We start from the raw sequence: 19,324 nt of genomic DNA, 5'->3' as shown, positions 1-19,324 counted from the left end.
CCTTCAAAAGCTTCCCTTGTATTCTTCAGCTACCTTAGCAACAACTAGTAATTTTTTCACCTAGATCAGTTTGAGAATAAAATGGAGGGCCAAAACTTGTTATAGAACATGGGTGTCTAGCTTTTCCAGGCCAGATCCAGATCCCCAACACACCTGCAGCTGGGCTTATACCCTGGTTTCTGCAGCAGGTCCCACCCCCAAATTTCCAGCTCTTCTGGGAGCTCCATGGGCCAGACAACAAGCGTCTGCAAGCCAGGTGCCATAGAAGAAAGATTAAGCTCCTTATCTGTTTCCCCTCTCTTCTGTGGATTGTTTGTGCATTTCTTTTAGACAGGGTCCTGGAGGGCTTTTTACTGTGCTAGGTGGAGAAAATATCAAACCCCATCCTTCCTATCCTTTTTCAGAGATCTCTCTCACAAGAAGCTGTTACAGTAGTCTTGGCCCTTTTCTATAAAGGGGTAGGTCTGATGCATGGAGTTCAATTCACATATTCACAAGTTACTATTGTCTTGAAAAGACCAGGTGCTGATTTTCTGTGGACAGTGCTTCAGGGACTGTTTAGTTGCTCCCTTTAAAAACTTTTGTTTTTATAGTCTGCCACTGCAGGATACATGAGTATCACTGTACCACTTCCATGGTATTCCTGAGAGCACCACTGGGTAGCATGCCTCACCAACTTTCTCACAGTTCACATATGAAAACCCTGAAATGAGGCAGTAAAGCCACCCTGATGGCACCTTCAACCTCTGCTTTTAGTCACTTGAGAGCAGCAGTTAGAATATCTGCACTGTCCATTGGCTGCCTCATTTCTGTGTTTGGCACAGGTGGATGGAGAATGTTTTTTCCAGCATCTTAGGAGCACTATAGATACATCATGTGCCATTTAAAAAGACTGCTTACATCATTAATTATTGCTATCAAAATGCATGGCCTTGATAGGGCATGTTTACTTTCCCTCTTCCTGTTATTGGATCTAGATCCAAATGAGGCTTTTAGATATAGAAAGAAACTGAATAGGGGAAAGGATATATCTGTACCTCTGATCTGTGGATTTCTGGAATTAAGAGAATCTTCTCACAGAAAACAGCTACTCAAAGCAGTTCCCTGACCACGCACACAACTTTTGTTGCGTTGCTTGTGGAGGCAGTATGTTCGGTGGACAAAAGTTACTGCTTGTATGTAATCCTTTCTCTGCAAAATTTAAAGACAACTTCCATTATTTGTATTTTTATTTTATAACTCCAGAAGTTTACATAGTTTGTTAGTGCTAAAAGGTAGAGGGAGTTGAAACTAGTACAAATGGCGAAAATTTTGAAGTACATTATTTGAAAAATGTGTCATGTTCAAAATGATACATTAGAAAAGATGTATAGGCAGCTATTTGTTAAGACCTGTATTACTTGGTTAAGACTTTGACTTTCATCAGTAATGCATCCATAACATTAATACCAGTTAAGTTTTTATGTCGCACAGTCCTGGTTTCATGTCCCTCTTTGGCTTTGCATCCTTCTGCCTTCGCAGCTTTTTATAATGAATAAGGCAGACCTAACTCAGTGGTAGGTATTTCTGGCAATTCAGTATGTAGTCTTTTATGAATACTTAGTTTTTATTAATAACTAGTAATAACTGAAACTACAGTATTTGTTTCAAGTAACTTCATATATAATTATTTTCTGTCTAGCTGCATTCAAAATTGTGAAGAGTTGGCTTGGTCCAGAGGCAGTAAACATGTTGAAGTTCACAAATAAGAATGATGTCCAGATCTACATCAATGCAGAGTATTTACCCCCCCATATGGGTGGAACTGTAAGTATATTGGAAGTTCAGAATACTTTGTAAATGCAATTTTTTTAATCCAATTTATTTCTTGTGTGAATATAATATGGATTTATATTATATAGGGACTTACCTAATTCATGAGGACTGCCCCTATTTCTCTCCCCGTCACAATTTCATGGTCCAAGCACAGCACCAGTCACCACTTTTTTGCAGCGGAGCACGGCAGGACCTTTTGTGCCTATGGCCCTGGGGCCTCCACAGCCTAGTGGGTGGGACCCAGTGCAGCAGGGCAGAGTGGAACTCGCCGGGGAAGCTTGTTACTGCTGCTAGGAGATCCGCAGTACCATGGAGAGGTGCCCCCTGCCTGCCCAGTAGCAGCAGGGTTGGTGGGGTAGCATTGTGCCCTTCACTGCTACTAGGTGGGCAGGGAGCTCCTTACCATGGTAGCATGGAGCTCTCAGCAGTGTAAACAAGCTTCCCTACCCGGGTCCAGCTGTGCCCTGCCATGCCAGGTCCCACCTGTTGGGCTGCAGAGGCCCCAGAAGGAGAGCAGCAGGGCAGGAAGGCCCAAGCCTGCAGCAGAAAGCACCCTCCACCCTGCTCACAAATCTGGGGGACACGTGCCCCCCATGACTCCCCTGGTAGTGCGTGCGATGGTGGGGAGCCAGCTCCTACCCCACCCCCAGGACAAGTAGTCTACCGCCCTGTCCCACTCCATGCCCAGGGCCTTGTGGCTAGGCATTCCAGGCCCTAAACCCATGCTGAGCAGCACTCCCAGCCCTGCCCAACTTCCTCCCTCCAGCCCTGCCCAACTTCCTCCCTCCAGCCCTGCCCAACTCCCTCCCTCCAGCCCTGCCCAACTCCCTATGGGGGCCTCAATTCCTCCACCCACCACCACCAGACTTACCTGCTGGGAGCTGCCATCGAGACTTCCTGGCGGCCATATGCATGTGTGAGCATGCACATGCATATGGTGCCTCCTGTCTGTCCACCCTCCCTCCTTTCCCCCCAGTTCCTTACAAGCTGGAACTCTGCCAGCCTGTGAGGGGAAACTCACTGTTTCCTGCATTTTTCTTCTTTAAAATGAGAGAATCCAGATTTTATTGCTTTTTTCTGTGGCAAATGAAAAACGCGGATCCCTGCCAATTGTATACATGCACTGCCATGGAGCCAGCCACCATTTTGTAGGTATAATTATAAGTAGATATACTGTGACAAGATGAGAGTACATTTGATGCTAGTAAGTCACAAATTTAACTGTTTAATAATAAAGTTAATGTTCAGTAGCCTTAACTAATTTCCAAATCTTTCTATATTAAGAGTAAAAAAGATTTCATAGCTGTTTTTAGTAACTTGATGACTTATTTCAGTGGAACGTAAGATAATTTTCATCCTTTTTGAAAGGAAAACCTTACTGAATTCTAATGTCTGTATATTTTTGATGTTATCCTCCATAAATGGAGGAAGGGAAAGTTTTATATAGGGTTTGCCCCACTGAAGTATAAAGGCATTTGACTGGCCAGTGTCTTTGCCTTGTTTGGACCAGGAAAGACAATTCCATCCTTTTCAGTTTCATTGCCCCTCTGCCAAGATGTCTGAAGACACAGGAGCTCAAGAAGGCTAATTCAGAAGGAAGTTAAGAGTCTAGCTGTTTGTATTGCATTCAAATACTGCATTATTAGTAGAAGGACACTTGGCATCAGCCTCCAACCCCTTCCCCCCTCCACTCTCCTTTCTTCCACCTAACCCAAGTACATGTTTGTCTGCTCCACAAATTCTCTCAAGGTACATCCAAATAGTTGATTATAAAGCAGCGCATGCATACTTTATTTCAACCACTTGAGGAATCGCTTTGCCCAGCGGAACCCATTCTCTGTGGTTTTTCCATGAGTTTTATTATTTAGAAGTTCTCACCAGTTCAACATTCACCAATTCAGATGTCTTCAGTGTATGTGAGGTCTTGATATTTAGATTGCTATACTGATCTAGCTTTCTTATTAAAAATATCCTCTGTAATCAGTGGATGATGTGTGTTGTATGGGCTAAAAGTTGGCATTAAAGTAGCTTAATACATATATATGCAGTATTAGTTCTTTAAACATTAATAGACAAGCCATTTTTATTTTACAAGTCAAATCATGGACTTAACTGCCTGTAGGATTTTCTTTGAAGCCAAAACAGTTACAGAAGTACAAAGAGCGTCTGAAAATCCAATTATTTTTTGTTGTTGAAGTTGGCTCTGTAATATAAAAGCATCTGAAATGATTCAAACCAAATATGGCTCAGTGTTTTTCTTCACCTTAGGCTAATCCTTTAAATGCCTAGTTTCAAAACAGAACAAATTCTATAGCTCATTTGAGTATGTAAACCATGCCATTAGCTATAATTTAGTAGCTTTAATTAGATGATTGTCATATTTTATTATTATAGTGGACAAAGCCCACAATAGTTGGTAAATCATCTTTTTGCATAAGGGTCCCCTGTAACATAAAATATATAAATAAAATATGTTAAGATAATGGATGAAAGAAAAGATTAACTCTTAAGATATCTACTTCTTTAGAGTCATGAAATTGCTTTTCCTTCCAATTGGTATACTTGTCTCTTAAATCAAATTGTATTATAGGATACTTTCAAGTTTAGCTACCCTCCACTGGTTGACGATGACTTTCAAACTCCTTTGTATGAAAATGGGCCCATTGCTAGTGAAGATGAAAATGAGAATAAAGAGGAGATAGAAGCAGACAGCAAGGAGACTACTGATTCCAATGAAGAACAAAGCCTCAATCCAAAAAAGGTATCTGTTAAGTCCCAAGGCTAAGAAAAAAACACTACATGAAAAGTTTGACAAGGGGTATTTATTCTGGTCAGTTTCTACAGAATTTGTTGAAAGAATTGAGTTTCTTAACTTCAGAAAAAGAACAGACTTGGGAAAATCATATATCTCTTTAATGTATAAAAGGCTGTTATATGGAGGAAGTTACAAACAGCTCTTTATGCTTGCTCGGGACAGGAAAAAAAGTAATAGATTTAAATTCCAATAAGGGGGATCTGTTAAATACCAGAAAAAAATAGAATGGAATTCAGAATTAGTTAGTGGAATAGACTGCCTCACTAGGGTTTTTTGTTTATTTAATTGATTCTAAATCACTATTGACAGGCAGCCACCTATATACACATCATGGGTGTCAGACTCATTTTACACCCTTGGCTAAATCCATACCACAAATTTCCTTGCAGGCCTGATCCAGCTCAGGGCATGGGGTGGTTCCAGCCTAAGGCTTCGGTGGCTCCAGCTCCAGCTCTGACTTGTGGTATGCAGCAGCTCTGGCTCCAGCACCATAGCATTGTCACTCAAATGTCAGTATAGGATACATGGTGGCACCTCCAGTATAGTGCCAGCAATCAACAAGGTAGGGCTGTGGCAGTTGTGGTGACAAAGCAGCTGGAGGGCAGCCATGCCTGTATCAGCTTTTGATTATCCTCATGCCACTGATTTGCCATTTATACCAAGTCCCCTGAATTCAGCAGGCGACTCCCTCCAGGCCTCTGGCTATGTCCCCCAATTTCTGGAGACCCACTGGGAACCTGTGAGCTGGGATAGCTGATCCTGCTTTTAGGCAAGGGGTGGATTTAGGTGACTTTTAAGGTTCCTTTGATCCTAAGCTGAAGGCCAGAAGATGGAACATGAGCCATGGATGCAATGCCGCAGCTGGCAAAGCAAACAAGACTCAGGAAGTCCTCGTTCCACTTTACTTGGCCTTGGTGAGACCACAGCTGGAATACTGTGTCCAGTTCCATGCTCTGCAGTTCAGAAAAGATGGGGAGAAGCTTGAGAGAGTCCAGAGGAGAGCCATGTAGCTTGAGAGAGTCCAGAGGAGAGCCATGTGAATGATTGGAGGACAAGAGAGCAGGCTTTATGAGGAGAGGCTGAGAGACATGGCACTCTTCAGCCTGGAGAAGCATAGGCTCAGGGGTGACTTGGTGGCAGCCTGTAAGTACATAAGATGTGTGGACCAGAAACTAAGAGAACATCTGTTCATCAGGGCACCCCATGGGAAGACTAGGTTCAACAATCACACACTCTTGGAAGGCTGCTTTAGGCTGGACATAAGGAAAAATTTCTTAACTATCTGAGTCCCCAGGGCCTGGAATAGACTCCTTCCCCCCCGTGCAGGCACCCACTCTGGATTCCTTTAAGAAACACTTGGATGTGTATCTTGCTGGGATCATTTGACCCCTGCTGACTGCCTGCCCTTTGGACAGGGGCCTGGACCCAATGATCTTGTGAGGTCCTTTCCAGCCCTGATGTCCATGAAATCTATAATTTTCTGTTAGGATATCTTTGCAGCTTTTAGTGAAAAACATGAGAATGCTTTGCATTTATTTTTATTTTATTTTTCAGTTCTGCTTCTTAAAGTTAAATATTGAACAGTTGATTTTTATGAACAGATTAAAATGCACAGAAAATTATTTAGTATTTCTGTACATAATATTCAGTGTCAGTCTTAACATTTAAAATGGGAAAAAAGTGAATGTATCCAAAAAGTGTGGTTTTTAAATTTTAATCTTTCCTCAAGTATCTGATGCATTATTTAATAATATATCTCACTTTCTCAAAAGATGTTTTAATCACGAGAAAATAGACAAAATGTAAGACTAACACTAGCATCTGGAGAGTGTGAGAGAGAAGAGTATGTTAGACATTTTATTGATTGCACAAATTCAGTTAAGTTTTATATGGATCCAAAGGCAATGAAGGAAATGATTCGTGTAGATGTAGCCTTAAAACCTATGCACAGTTTATTAAAATAGATCAAGATTTAGTTTTACTTAAATTTGTATTCCACTATACAGTGGTGCTAGTCTATAGGAAATACTTTCCCTAGAGCAAGGTTGCTCAACCCTTGGCTCATGGTTCAGATCCACCCTGCCAAGCCATGGCATCCAGCCTGTGGGGCTTCCCAAGGTTTGGGAAGTTTGACACCAGTGGATCAGTGGCAATTTAATACTGCCACCTATCCCTGAAATTACAAGAATTTGCAACACCATGAGGTGAGGCCAGGTCAGGCCAGACCACACCTCTCCCTACATCTCCCTGATCAACATGCAACTGGATTGGGGCTAGGCCACCTTCCTTCCCTCACCACCTAGAACAGGGCCATAAGGGGGCCTCAGACACTGTCCATCTGGCCCATGGGCTAAAAAGATTGAGCATCACTGCCCTAGACAATTACTGAAACTGCTGTTGTAGTCCAGAATTTGGAATTCCCTGCTAATATCATAATTTCTGCTTCACAATATGAATTTTAGAACTTGTATCCTTTAAGCTTAATAATCTTAATATTATTCTTTAGTCTATAAATATTCGTTATTTTAAACTTTTATTTTTACAACTTGGACTGCCAAAGAAATAAAATTAGATTCATAGAGTTTAGTACCAGAAGGAACTATTAGAACATTTGGTCTAACTAAATAACTGTGTTGCGTGAGCCATTAAATTTCACCTTCTTACCCTATATTAGGCCCAGTAATTTGTGCTTGATTAAACCAATATTTCCTCAATTTCTCATGAACTATTGGCTATAATTAAAAAAAAAAAAAAATTAATTGCATAGAAAGGACAGTGCCAGCTGCGGACTGCTTTGCCTTGGCTTAGTGGAGCAGAGTTTGGGAACTATTGGATTAAAGCATATCTTGTATTTGGCTGAAGCATAACTTCTAGAATGTCATCCCATCTTAATATGAAGGCATAAAGATAAAGAGGCTCTGCCATTTTCTTTGTAGTTGATTATAAACAAGAACCACTCTTAACAGTGGTATTTTCATGTAATACCTAATCTAAATTTTGTCTAGCTTCAGCTTCCTACCATTGGATTTTGTTATGCCTCCACAAAACTAGCCAGTCCTCTGAGAGCTGTTATTTCCTTCAGGTGGAGGTACTGGCTCACTATAATCAAGGTACCTCTCTGTCTTCTGGATTACCTAGGGAAGATTAATTCTTTAAGTTCTAAACTCTTGACTCGCTTAAAAGCAGTTTCCTCTTGTCTTTGACTTACGTTTGTTGCATTTCTTCTTTGCACCCTCTCCCATTTTTCTGCATCTTTTTAAAATTATAGCCAAAGTTATGCATTTCATTGTTGGTGTCACCAATGTCACAGAGATGAAACACCTTCCTATTTCTAGTTAGTATCTCGGTTCATGTATCTAAAAGTTACATTGCTTGTTTTGCTACAGCATGATATTGTTTTTGGCCATTATGACTCGTAAGTCTGTTTCAGAATATCGGTTTTCCAAGAGAGTGTTAGGAATTGGTAGCATTTCTTGTTCCTATATGAGTGTGTCAAGTCTCCGCACTGTAAACTCTGGTCTTGTGAGCCTCCATGAGCTGGCGCAGGGCTGTCTTACTCACCTGCTATGTTTTGCTGGAAAGTTACTTCAAGGAGGAGTTCAGTGAGGTATTGTCCTGCCTGGGACAGGTAGTACTCCCGCATCCAGTGCAGTCAACCTTGGGGCTCCACCTTCCCTACGCCCCTTCAACTCACCAGCCATGTAGTAGAGATTGTACCATCAGCTGTCACCTCCTCAGGCCTCTGGACCAGCCCTTGGAGGCTTGGCCATACATTGTATTTCTCCCAGGCTTATCCAGTATCTTTTTCACCGCCAAATGCCCATGTGACAATGCAGTTTTTCCGCGATTACTCTGTTGGTGCAGATTGCAAAAGGGTAATGATCAAAATACTAAAGAAAGCAACTTAAACTCAGTCCTGGCCAGGTCTGACCTCCTGATTGGTCATTAAGGCTGGAGTCTGGCAATATTCTCCCAGCAGCCATCCTCAGCTCCACTGCCTCACCTTTGAGTATGGCGAGTCCTCAAACTAGAAACAAAATGAACAAAAGTAAAAAAATAAATAAATAAAAATTAAAAGTAGCCTGTTCAGAGCAGCCTTGCCAACTGCGTGCTCCAGCTTCTAGGTGCTGACTCCGCTTCAGCTTCTGCAGGGCTCAGCTGGCCCGTGATCATCCTTGAGTTGCAGCTTCTCAGGCAACAGTGCTCCCAGAGTGCTCTAGCCCTACAGCCTCTCTCTCCCTTGCCAGGCCTTTTAAACGTCCTGCAGTGGCACCAAAGGCTAACATCATCAGCCTGGTGCCACCAAACTTGATTGACATGCTTTAAGAGTCGACACAGCATTGGCTCATGCAGCTCCTGACCCCTCCCTGGCTCTCTCCCCAGTAAGTATCCTGAGACTCCTGAGCTTCCGTGACCTGGTCCTGGGGTGCCTGGCTGTGACCACGGGGTCTCCAGCTCTAGTGCGTGGCTCTAGCTGCCACAGTGTATTTTCGTGTGCCTGGATTAAAAAGGAGTTTGTTTCATTGGGACCACATGATAGACTGCTTTGAATGAACGTAATCATTTACCATATTATCAATATTATTGTGATCTGCACTTTTATCAGCATTAGCTTTTATATTTACATCCAGATCATTGATTAAAATATTGAATAGTATCAGGCCTAGTATTGGACCCTGTAAAACAGTTAGAAAAATCCCACAATCACAGTTCTTTATTATTTATTATTGTTTTTCAGTTGCTGCGTAATTGAGGCCAATAGTGTATAAACTAGAATCTTCCTTGGAGTCTGTATTTTACATGTTTGAAAGTTTAAAGACTTGTCCAAGTTGTTAGACATTTGGTATCTTTTTTAAAACATGTATTAAAAAGAAGTCTTGCCAGTGTATCTGATGCAGAAACATCTGTCTGACACTAATATATAGACAGATATATAGTTGATGACTGATAATATTATTTGCCCTTTATTTTTTCCTTAGATAAGTTTTGTAGAACAAATTTCCAAGCCAGAAGAAAATGACAAAACAGATTCCAAAGCAAAAAATGCAAAGAAAGCATTAACCACTTTTAAAGGACCTTTATTGCATATCAGGTAATAACATTCAATATTGCCTTTGTTCATTTTGTTAATTCTTTTCATCTTCTGTATAGGTCCTAGAATTTTTTATAAAACCACAAGAACTGAAATGAAGAATTACATTAATATTAGTCAATTCAAACGTGTCTTTTAGAAAAGTTTCTGGTTTTATTCTTTTGTTATAAAATCATTTATTTGTTTTTGGATAAATTATTTGGTTGAGTTGTTTGAAAACATGAAAACATGTTAAAACAAAAATTATTTTATTTTAAATTAGTCCTGCAGAAGAGCTGTATTTTGGCTCCAAAGAAACTGGAGAGAAGAAATGCCTGATCATTCTGACAAATGTGACTAAAAATATAGTGGCATTTAAGGTAAAGAATTCATTGTTTTGCCTTGCTAAACATGCTTCTCTAGAAAGTGAAAATTTGCCAAAATAAAATCTGGTGCATATCAAACCCACCCCAAAAGAGAGCTGGGCTATCAACTTGACAGCCCATGGGTTGCATGCAGTTCACAAGGTGTTAAATTGCAGCCTCTGGGCTCCCATCTGGCTGCCATGCCTCCCCATTGCTCCAGCTGCAACATAGTGCAGCTCACAGTGCTGGGGAAGCTCACAGCTGGGGTATAACATGGTGCAGTAATGGAGCTTGTGGCTGGGCATGTGGTGCAGTGGGGGTGAGGGGGTACATGGTGCAGCAGTGGGGGAGGGGCATGCAGTCCTAGGCACCCATGGCCCATGCTAGTGTGGGTCACTATTCATGCAAATTTTGACAATAGTCTAGATTTCCCCAAAAAAGAATGAAGGAGAACCACTGAAAAGTGGGATGGGGGGTTTGTATGTTGTCCCTTCTCCCTCTCTTTCCCAAAGTCCTCCCCTTCCCTAACCCCCCCCCCCCCAAAACAAACAAACTAAAAATAAAAAATGACACAGGATCAATCAACAGTACAAGCATTGCTGAGCAGATCATTGTGGAGAAATGAGTACCAACTGTTTCATACTTGATGCATACCAGAAATTTAAATGGATGTAGGTGTTCTTAGATTTGGCTTATTGCCACTTCCTACATGTTTTCTGAGTATAAAGATTAATTCTATTTCCAAAACTGTCAAACCGGCAGTTTTCAGTTGTTACAGTCAATAATCTTATTCCATATTTTATTTGTATGGGAGAGAAAGAGAAGCAATTTAGTCTTACCAAAAAAGAAGAACAAAACTGGTAAATTGTAAGCACTGGTACCCAGAATTCTTCAAAAATTCTTAGTCACTTCTCCGTTTTTTTATTTTTTTAAAATTCTTTTTGAAAGGTAAAGGCAGGTGCCAATCTAAGAATATTTCACCCTGTTTTTAGGAGGGAATGGTTGGGGGGGAGAATCTCTTAAGATTTGTGGGGGTTGGGTTGGGGTTTTTTTTATAATTTAGCAGTTGAAAACTTGAAGCTTATACTGTTGTTAAATTGGCGTGTATGCACTATAAGTTTTGTTTGCTTTTTTGTTTCTTAGGTGAGAACAACTGCTCCTGAAAAGTATAGAGTTAAACCAAGTAACAGCAGCTGTGAACCTGGTACATCATTAGACATAGTAGTTTCTCTCCATGGTGGTAAGCAACATTTTTATTTGTCAAGAAAGTCTATGAAGAGAACACAAATGAGCACCTCTTCTTTGGATTTGTTTCTGTATATCCTACGTTATGTCTTGGCACTTGTGAACTGTTTGGGGGTTTCTTCTATAGTGGGTGTTAGCAATCCCTGGCACAACTGCCAGAGATTGGCACACAAAGGCATTTTGCTTGGCACTTGTGGCACCGAGCCCCAGCCCCTTCCTCAAGGCGCGACAAGATCAGGCCGCATTCAGTTCCCCTGCTTTCTGCCCCAGACTACCAACATCTTACAATTTGAGGTTGCGCATTTTTTTTGGTACTCCATTCAAAAACGTTGCCGACCCCAGTAATACAGCATTAGGCAGATGTGTGTAGAATGCACTTGTCCCATAGTCATTTGTTTTGTTTCCTGTGTGTCATTGCCAGATACATCTGCCAATAAGTTCCCATTTAAAACATTCATATTAAGTGTGGTGGTGTGTGTTGCTTCTCTCTTTCATCTCCAAAGGACCAGATTTTGAAATATAGTTTTCTAAAAGTAATCATGTCAAAATGATGGTATAATTTTGCTAGGCTAAACTAATTCCTAGTTTGTCCTATGCATTTGTTGCTTCCAAGTCCCTTTTTTTATAAATCTTATCAAACGCAACATGAAGGAACAACAGAGCAAGTATACCAGTAATGCCAAGGTTTTGGGTCTTTCACTTGCATTGCTGTCTTAAAAACTTAGCCAGGTAAATCTCCATTCTGGGGAAAACACATTGAGAAATGAAATCTTGGACAACTGTTTCAATTGTTATTCACGTTTTTGTGCTGTTCTGTTGAAGATTATTAATTACCAATTCAAGCTTTTTCTTAAAGTTGCTATTTAATTTTGTTCCTAAAATACTTACTTAAAAAGCATTATTTCTGTTAAGTTTACGTGGTTTATTTGTGGTGATTTGTTTCTTTGTTTTTGTTTTTGGGGTTTTTTTGTTGAGAGCAGGTTTTTTAGCTTCCCTGCATGACCGCTTCCTAATAATGGCAGCAGAAATGGACCAGGCTTCTGGAGCAGGTGCATCAGAATTGGCTCAGTTCTGGAAAGAAGTCCCTAGAAACAAAGTAATGGAACATAGGTAAGCCCATTGACTTAACCCACATAAATAGAATTTTAGCTGTGTAATTTTATCCTGGTATTTGCTCATTGTCACGGGTGATAATGTTTCTTGTCTTAATGACACCTGTACACCTCTGTTGTCTTGTGTGGATTTTGGTTATATCAGATGTAATTGAACTCAACTTATGCTTTTGTAATGATGTTGACTCTTTTATATGTTAACCAGAATAATAAAGAGTAAAAAATATTTTTGCCACTAAAGTGAGCAGATACAACTGAATGAATATACCAAAGGGATTAATGGAGGAAGAATGTGTCCCTTAAATGCACATAATTTAGCATTTTTTCCTTTGAGATTTCAAATGGAATTTCTTAAGATTTTTCTAAAAAGAAAATGAAAGGGATTCTGTAAACTTATTAGCCAGCCATATCATAATTTTGGGGTGGCTATAGCTGTTGCCTACCCACCCCACACAGCTGAGCCTTCCCCACTCCTGCTGAGCCCAGCCCCCCCCACCAGGAAGAGGCTGGCGCTGCCCCTGGCTCCGAGCCTGCAGCAGGCAGCCCCCCTCTGCCCTGTGCACAAATGGGGGGAGGACATGCCCCCCATGCCTCCCCCAAGGGGGTGCACCGTGGCAAGGAGCCAACCCCTTTTCCACCTGTCCTCACCCCGTGGATGAGCTGCCCACAGCTCTGTCCCACACCCAGCCCCAGGGCCTCATTCACCGCCATGGCTGGAAAGCATCTGCCCTTTGCCCGTGCCTCATTCCTTCCCTCACCATGGGTGCCTTGATCTACCCCACCTCATACCCCTCCCCCACAGACTTCCCAGCAGGATGCTGCTCCCCAAGCTGCCCAGCTGCATTCCTGTAAATCAGTTATTGGATCAGTATTGGCTGATATGCCTTGCTAATAATCGGCTTTCAGTATCCGCCCAAAAAATCTTTATCTGTGTATCCCTGCTTGTACCCCTGTATTCGTTTCCTGGCATAAACTACTTCTGAATCATCTTGTTTGCATAACATGAAGTTTTAAGAAAGCTATATGTAATGTCTGTTATTATTTTTGTATTATTGTAGATGTTTTCTTCATCCTCAGATGTTCATTTTAACTTTAATTGTATTTACTTATATACTTCATCATTAGTGAAGCATGGATTTCACTAAATCAGGAAATGAAATCTTCATGAAATCTGTTTCTTCAGTTTACATGTTTGTTTGGTTTTTTTTATCTGAATGTTGAACCTGACAATGAAATTCAAAATGGTGAATGGATACTCATAAAAGGATACTTATGATGCTAATTTTTTTTTAAGATAACAGTTCATAATTGCAGCTGCTGGGTACATTTTCTGATCTGTCATTGTTGTGCAGGGTGGCCCTCCTTCTGTCCAGAGACCATAAAAGCATCATTACGTCTCAAGTAATTTGGGGATTATTTTCTCATAGCTACTTATTTTGCTCAATAGACATTGTGCAAGGAGTTAATCTCCTTAATTCTCTTGGGAGGCTTTTTTTGAAGTTTCATATATGAAAACATAGACATACTTTTTATTCACATGCAGTAATCTTCCACGTATAGGAAACAGTACTTTATATTTGCATTTTCTGACTTTATGTATTATGTCATTTTAGGTTTCTTTGCTAGTATTCTTGACAGTAATGAGATTTTTTTTTTTTTACTGCCACAGAATCCTGCAGAATATTTGTCTAATAACAATACAAATAAATGTACAGGAAATTTGAGTTCTAGTAATATGATATGACCCACGCTGATCTTTCATCTCAAGAAAAACTGATAACAAAATTGGAAGAGCATGTCATCATTTGACTCAATGCATATACTGTATAACTATCTGAATAATTATAATTTCAGATTAATATCTGTTTTGCCAACTCCTTTTCCTAAGGTAGACGGTTAACATGTTTTCTCTTTTTCCCAAAGTCAGTTCCAAAGCATTTTCTCCCTTTTCTTGTGCTTTCTTCTCTCAAAAGTTATAAAATTTGTCTTAGAGAATACTAAATGTCTTGGGATAAGTTATGGAATGTGTTCATTTCAAACTAATTGACTTGTTTCAAAAAAAGGTTTATAGTATGAACTCATAAAATGCTTTCATTGTTAATTCAGATGCATTCCCTTTTTTATTAGCAGTGTATACTTGAGGCCTTCAAGGTGATAACCAAGCATAATTAGGCATACTTTGAAATTCTGTTTCTGCTTGCTTCAAACACAAAAAGGATGGAGATGTTAAATTACATTGCAAAAATGAGAATATCTATTTCCAGTATAAGTGAAACAGCATTTCTGCAGTATTGAATTCTGGATTAAATTCAGCAGTGGGTTGTACAGATGTATTTTAACTTTAGTTTTATCTTTATTTTAAGGAAACATTCAATTATATCTGTTCTAATGTTATGCTTTAAACTCCTGAGGCAATGTAACAACATTTGGGAAGTGATCTAACTCTGATAGATTTTTAGGGATCAGAATTCAGGTCTGTGAAGAGAATGTTGTGTCAGAATTTTAATTCTTTTACTATTTAATAATGAAACAATATGAAAAGTTTCTTCTTAATTCCTTTCAACAATCTGAAAATAAACTTTTATAATATGTTCATAGTTAAATTGTACTTGAATTTTTAACAGGTTAAGATGTCATGTTGTAGAAAATAGCAAGCCTTCTACTTTAACATTAAGAGAGAATTCATTTATTCCTGCCAAAACCAATGAAGATTTACACTTACAGGTAAGAAAGTACTCTTCCATAGAAATGAACCTGGAGCAAAATTTATAAACTGCCTTACAACTATAAATGGCAGTTGAAAAAAGATTTAGTTAAACAATAGAAAAGAAATTCAGCGCAGAAAGTATTTCCATGCAAAAAGTTAGAAACCTCAGGTAACTGTAAACAATAATTAACAACATACCTACTTAAATGAATCTTCACATTTTTAATAAAAATTCTCTACTGCACTTTCCATTTCTCTCATCCCCTTTTTTATTTATTATATGTAACAAGTATTAGTGTTCTTAAGTATCAGTACTGCCACTTAGTAGAAAGATGTTATTTTCTTGACCTAGAGCAGGATGGATTGATTCATAGTGCTAGTAATTTTTTAATTTTACAGAAATGATCCAGATTATTAGAGCATGCTTTAAAAGAAAATGTATTCTTTGAGTTTTATTATCGGCATCTTTTAAAATACATTTTTTAAATATTGTATCTTTTAAAATGCTGGTCATGTGCACACTGTGATTTATTATAATTGTTTACAGCTAAAATTAGTAATAGCAGAACTCATTAGTTTAAAAACTGTTCTTAATTTCTGTAACCTTTTTGTTTGTTTGTTTGTTTTTAGCTAACTCAATTATTACAAGTAAATAAAAGACTTCAAGAACAGGTTGATTGTTGCATCTGGTTCCAGCAGATAACAGTTGTTTTAGCATTACTCTTAGTTGCTATGGCTGCCTTCTCCTTCTACGTGTTGCATACCCAGCAGAGCTAAATAGTATTGCCTGTTACTACACATGCTGCCTATCATAAACGGTTTGAAAAGAAAGGATCCAAAGCTGCTCTGTTAAACCCTGGAATTGCCAAAAATGCTGTGTCTGTGCTTTCAAGACTGGAAAGTAAAATAGTTGTGGTTAAAAGAAGAAATGAATGACCAAGAACTGTTAAGAAATGTAGTGAAACTATCTTAATGCTTTATTATGGTGCAGAAAGAGAGAAGGCTTAGGATTTACATCCATGAGACATGTTGGTGGATATTATCAAACTGAAAAGATGACTAAATGTAACTGTAATTGAAAACTGCTCTAATTTTCTCCCTTTTTGTTCAAGTGTTGTAAATGTACCTGAAAGGTACAAGTAGACTGTTTAAATTAATTCAAGAATTGCAAGCTATTACTTTTTTTTATGAAGTAGAGTAGTTATAGGCTAGATTTTTTTCCATAGGTTGTATGTGTGTGCTTCATATGTATGAACATACGGAGAGAGAGAGATATGATAATTTGGTGATGGTGCATTTTGAAATCGAGGAACAGAATTCTTATCGTGGTTGTATCTTTTATTTTTGGTTTCTGGATGTAAAATTATCACAAATATTACATTGCCAAAAATCATACATACAGTAGCCATACTCCCCAGGAAAAAAATCTGTAATAATTCCAAAGATAATTGATGAAAATACTTTTTGAAGGCTGGTTTAATTTATTATAGGTATTTCTGTTCTGTTGGGCTCTTTTTTTGTAAAGTGTATTAATTTCACTTTCTGAAAGTTTCAGAACTCTTTATTCAAACTCTAGAGAAGGGTTGTCAACCGGAGGTACGCCTACCCCTGGGGGTACTTGGACTGGTCCTAGGGGTATGTGTGGGCAGACAGGGGTGGAGTGCTGCTGCCTCCCAGGGGCAGGAGTGGGGCGAGGGCAGCAGTGCCCCTCTGTGGGGCAGGAAGGCTCACACATGGCTGCCACAGCTACCACATACCACCCCAGTGAGCTTCCCCACCCTGCCTCGCCCCTGGGAGGCAGTGGTGCATTGTCCCTGCCTCCCTGCTCTGTCTCCAACCATGTACTACCTCCTCCCCTGATTGGTGTCTGGCTGAGCACTACCCCCCCCCACACCCATGTTCAGCTGCCAGGGGTACTTAGACTAAAAAAGGTTGAAAACCCCTGCTTTAGATCAACATGCTGTTGAGAAGGTCATCAGAAATGAATTATGATTCATATAAAAGGTAAACAGAATAAATGTAGGAATGTTTCCTGAGATGTACAATTTGTACATTAATCTTCCATAAGAAAAAAGCCAGGTCAGGAAAAGATTGGATGTGTAAAAGAAAATGTAAACAGCACAGTATCTTCCATTTCTGCTATTTACAGAAGGCATTTTAGAAAGGGTGTATAAAGTCAGTGAAATTATGTTTTAGCAAAGAATCTTTGTACTCATTGCTGTGAATATTTATATTAAAATGACCTAAAAATTAAAAGCTTGAAAGGAGACCTGAGCCGGTATCATTTCCCCTCACCACTGTAAACGTTTAAAATTTAAAAATGCAGAAATTGGTCTTTTATCATGAATTGGCTTGTGTGTTACTTGCACTGCTAGTTAATACTGGGCTGCTGGATTTAATTTATAAAATAGGTTATAAAAGATCATTGCAGAATTTCTTATATTTTATCCTCAAAACCCTCTAAAAAGGAAAGCATTAAGTGACACTGCCTTCTTTTTTTAATGGTGATGATTGGTATAGCATCGTTCACATGGATTCAGTTTTGTTTTTTGAAAAAATTCTGATATTGAGTGAATACATCTAAATTAGTTAACTTTTTGCGGTGAATCAGACTACAGTCCAGTGTGATTACTGAAAATTGACCGTGTTCATTGCAGATCTTTATGGTATTATATTTCATACTCTGTCATCTATCCTGAATTGACTTGCTCTTTATTTTATTCTAGCAGAGGTCTTAGTTTTCATCAATTATTTATTTTAGGTTCTATTCAGCAGGCTTTCTATGCTTTTGCTTTCCCTAATAAGTTAGACACTATTACTGTTCAAACAAGTTACAACAATTTAAAATGTTTTCCTAGAATTCAGATTCCAATTGTCTTACTTTAAAGAAAGGATTTAATAGAATATCCTGCACTTGTAAAGTGATCTCAGTAAAATACAGTGATTTGTAAATTTGAGATAAGCTTTACTAACTCTGTTTATAAAATACTTATGCTAATTTTGACTGGATTTAATAGCACTTTATTGTAAAATTGCGAGAAATATATTCTTAGAATCTTTACCAACATAAATATTCTAATGTTTTGGTGCTTTAATATTTTTTCAGTATTTTTATTACTATATTGGTATTTTCTTTGTATAATTGATCAGATCAATGTTTTCTATTTTAATACGTTTTAGAAAAATAACTTCACTTAAAATAAATATAAGGAATAAAAATGGTCTTCAGTGTTGTTCAGAGTCTTAAAATAACTAGAGTTAAATCTTATTTTATTTAAAGGTATGAGGCCTAGCACAATGGAACAGCAGTGTGGGAATGGCATATAAGCATTAGTATATTTTATAATTTGTAAACCTAATCGGAATTTCAATTCCACGCACACAGTGAAAATTATAGACTTGATCCAAGAAGACAAATGAATACCAGCTTCATTTGTTAAAGAGATATTTATTCTAGTGGACTTTACCTTATTGGTGTAGAGCTAGTAAGCTTTATTATTTTGTCATTCCATAGAATCATTGACATTTCTCAGAACATATCCTTGAATGAAATATTGTATAAAATAAGCTAGCTACCTATTATCGTTATCAATTGTTTTAAGCTTTTATAACTTTTAACTCTTTGTTTTGTGTAACAGTTGCTTGTTTAAAACCCAATAGTCAGATCAATTTTTTAAAGTAATGGCTTAATTTAAAAGGCAAACTGTATCAAGTTTCATTTTAAGTATTCCCTTCAATCTTCATATCCCTTTATGCATTTTTCCCTTTATAGCCCTTTATGAATTTTCAGAAAATGGGTATCTGATAATAAACAAATAAATAGAATGTAAGAAACAGGGAGGAGTGGTGTAGGACTTCCTCGTTTCCTTATCATGTTTAAGCTATGAGTGCATGTGCTCCAAATAATGAATTATTATTAGATTAATAATATGCAGTCACACCTGGAGAGGTGGTACTCGAACCCTACTGCTTGAACTACAGAATCATAGAATCAATGAGTCAGAAGGGACCTGGACAGATCATTGAGTCCGACCCCCTGCCATGGGCAGGAATGAGCACTGGGGGTAGGAGGGGTCATAAGACCCCAGCCAGGTGCCTGTGCAGTCTCTCCAGGGAAGGTGAGAGCACCACCCCTCTGGGAAGCCTGTTCCAGGCTCTGGCCACCCTTACAGTGAAGTAGTTCTTCCTAATATC

The 19,324-nt window shown here is 38.9% G+C and overlaps 1 protein-coding gene across 1 annotated transcript in view; it reads left to right on the top strand.

The window, feature by feature from the left end:
- Window positions 1-18,353, top strand: part of MOSPD2 (motile sperm domain containing 2) — a 42,577-nt gene extending 24,224 nt beyond the window's left edge. Inside the window, exons 8-15 of the mRNA XM_019529296.1 lie at window positions 1,682-1,806; window positions 4,406-4,576; window positions 9,610-9,722; window positions 9,985-10,081; window positions 11,210-11,306; window positions 12,292-12,421; window positions 15,048-15,147; window positions 15,761-18,353. Coding sequence (XP_019384841.1) covers window positions 1,682-1,806; window positions 4,406-4,576; window positions 9,610-9,722; window positions 9,985-10,081; window positions 11,210-11,306; window positions 12,292-12,421; window positions 15,048-15,147; window positions 15,761-15,907 — 980 coding nt within the window. The 3' untranslated portion in view covers window positions 15,908-18,353. The remainder of the gene's footprint in view (window positions 1-1,681; window positions 1,807-4,405; window positions 4,577-9,609; window positions 9,723-9,984; window positions 10,082-11,209; window positions 11,307-12,291; window positions 12,422-15,047; window positions 15,148-15,760) is intronic.
- The last annotated feature ends 971 nt before the right edge of the window (window positions 18,354-19,324 follow it).

This window comes from Crocodylus porosus, unplaced genomic scaffold, assembly GCF_001723895.1.
Source record: "Crocodylus porosus isolate Cpor-Errol unplaced genomic scaffold, CroPor_comp1, whole genome shotgun sequence".
Taxonomy (NCBI): Eukaryota; Metazoa; Chordata; order Crocodylia; family Crocodylidae; genus Crocodylus; species Crocodylus porosus.
The sequence above is the reverse complement of the archived record's forward strand: the minus strand, read 5'-3'. Positions and strand labels throughout refer to the sequence as shown.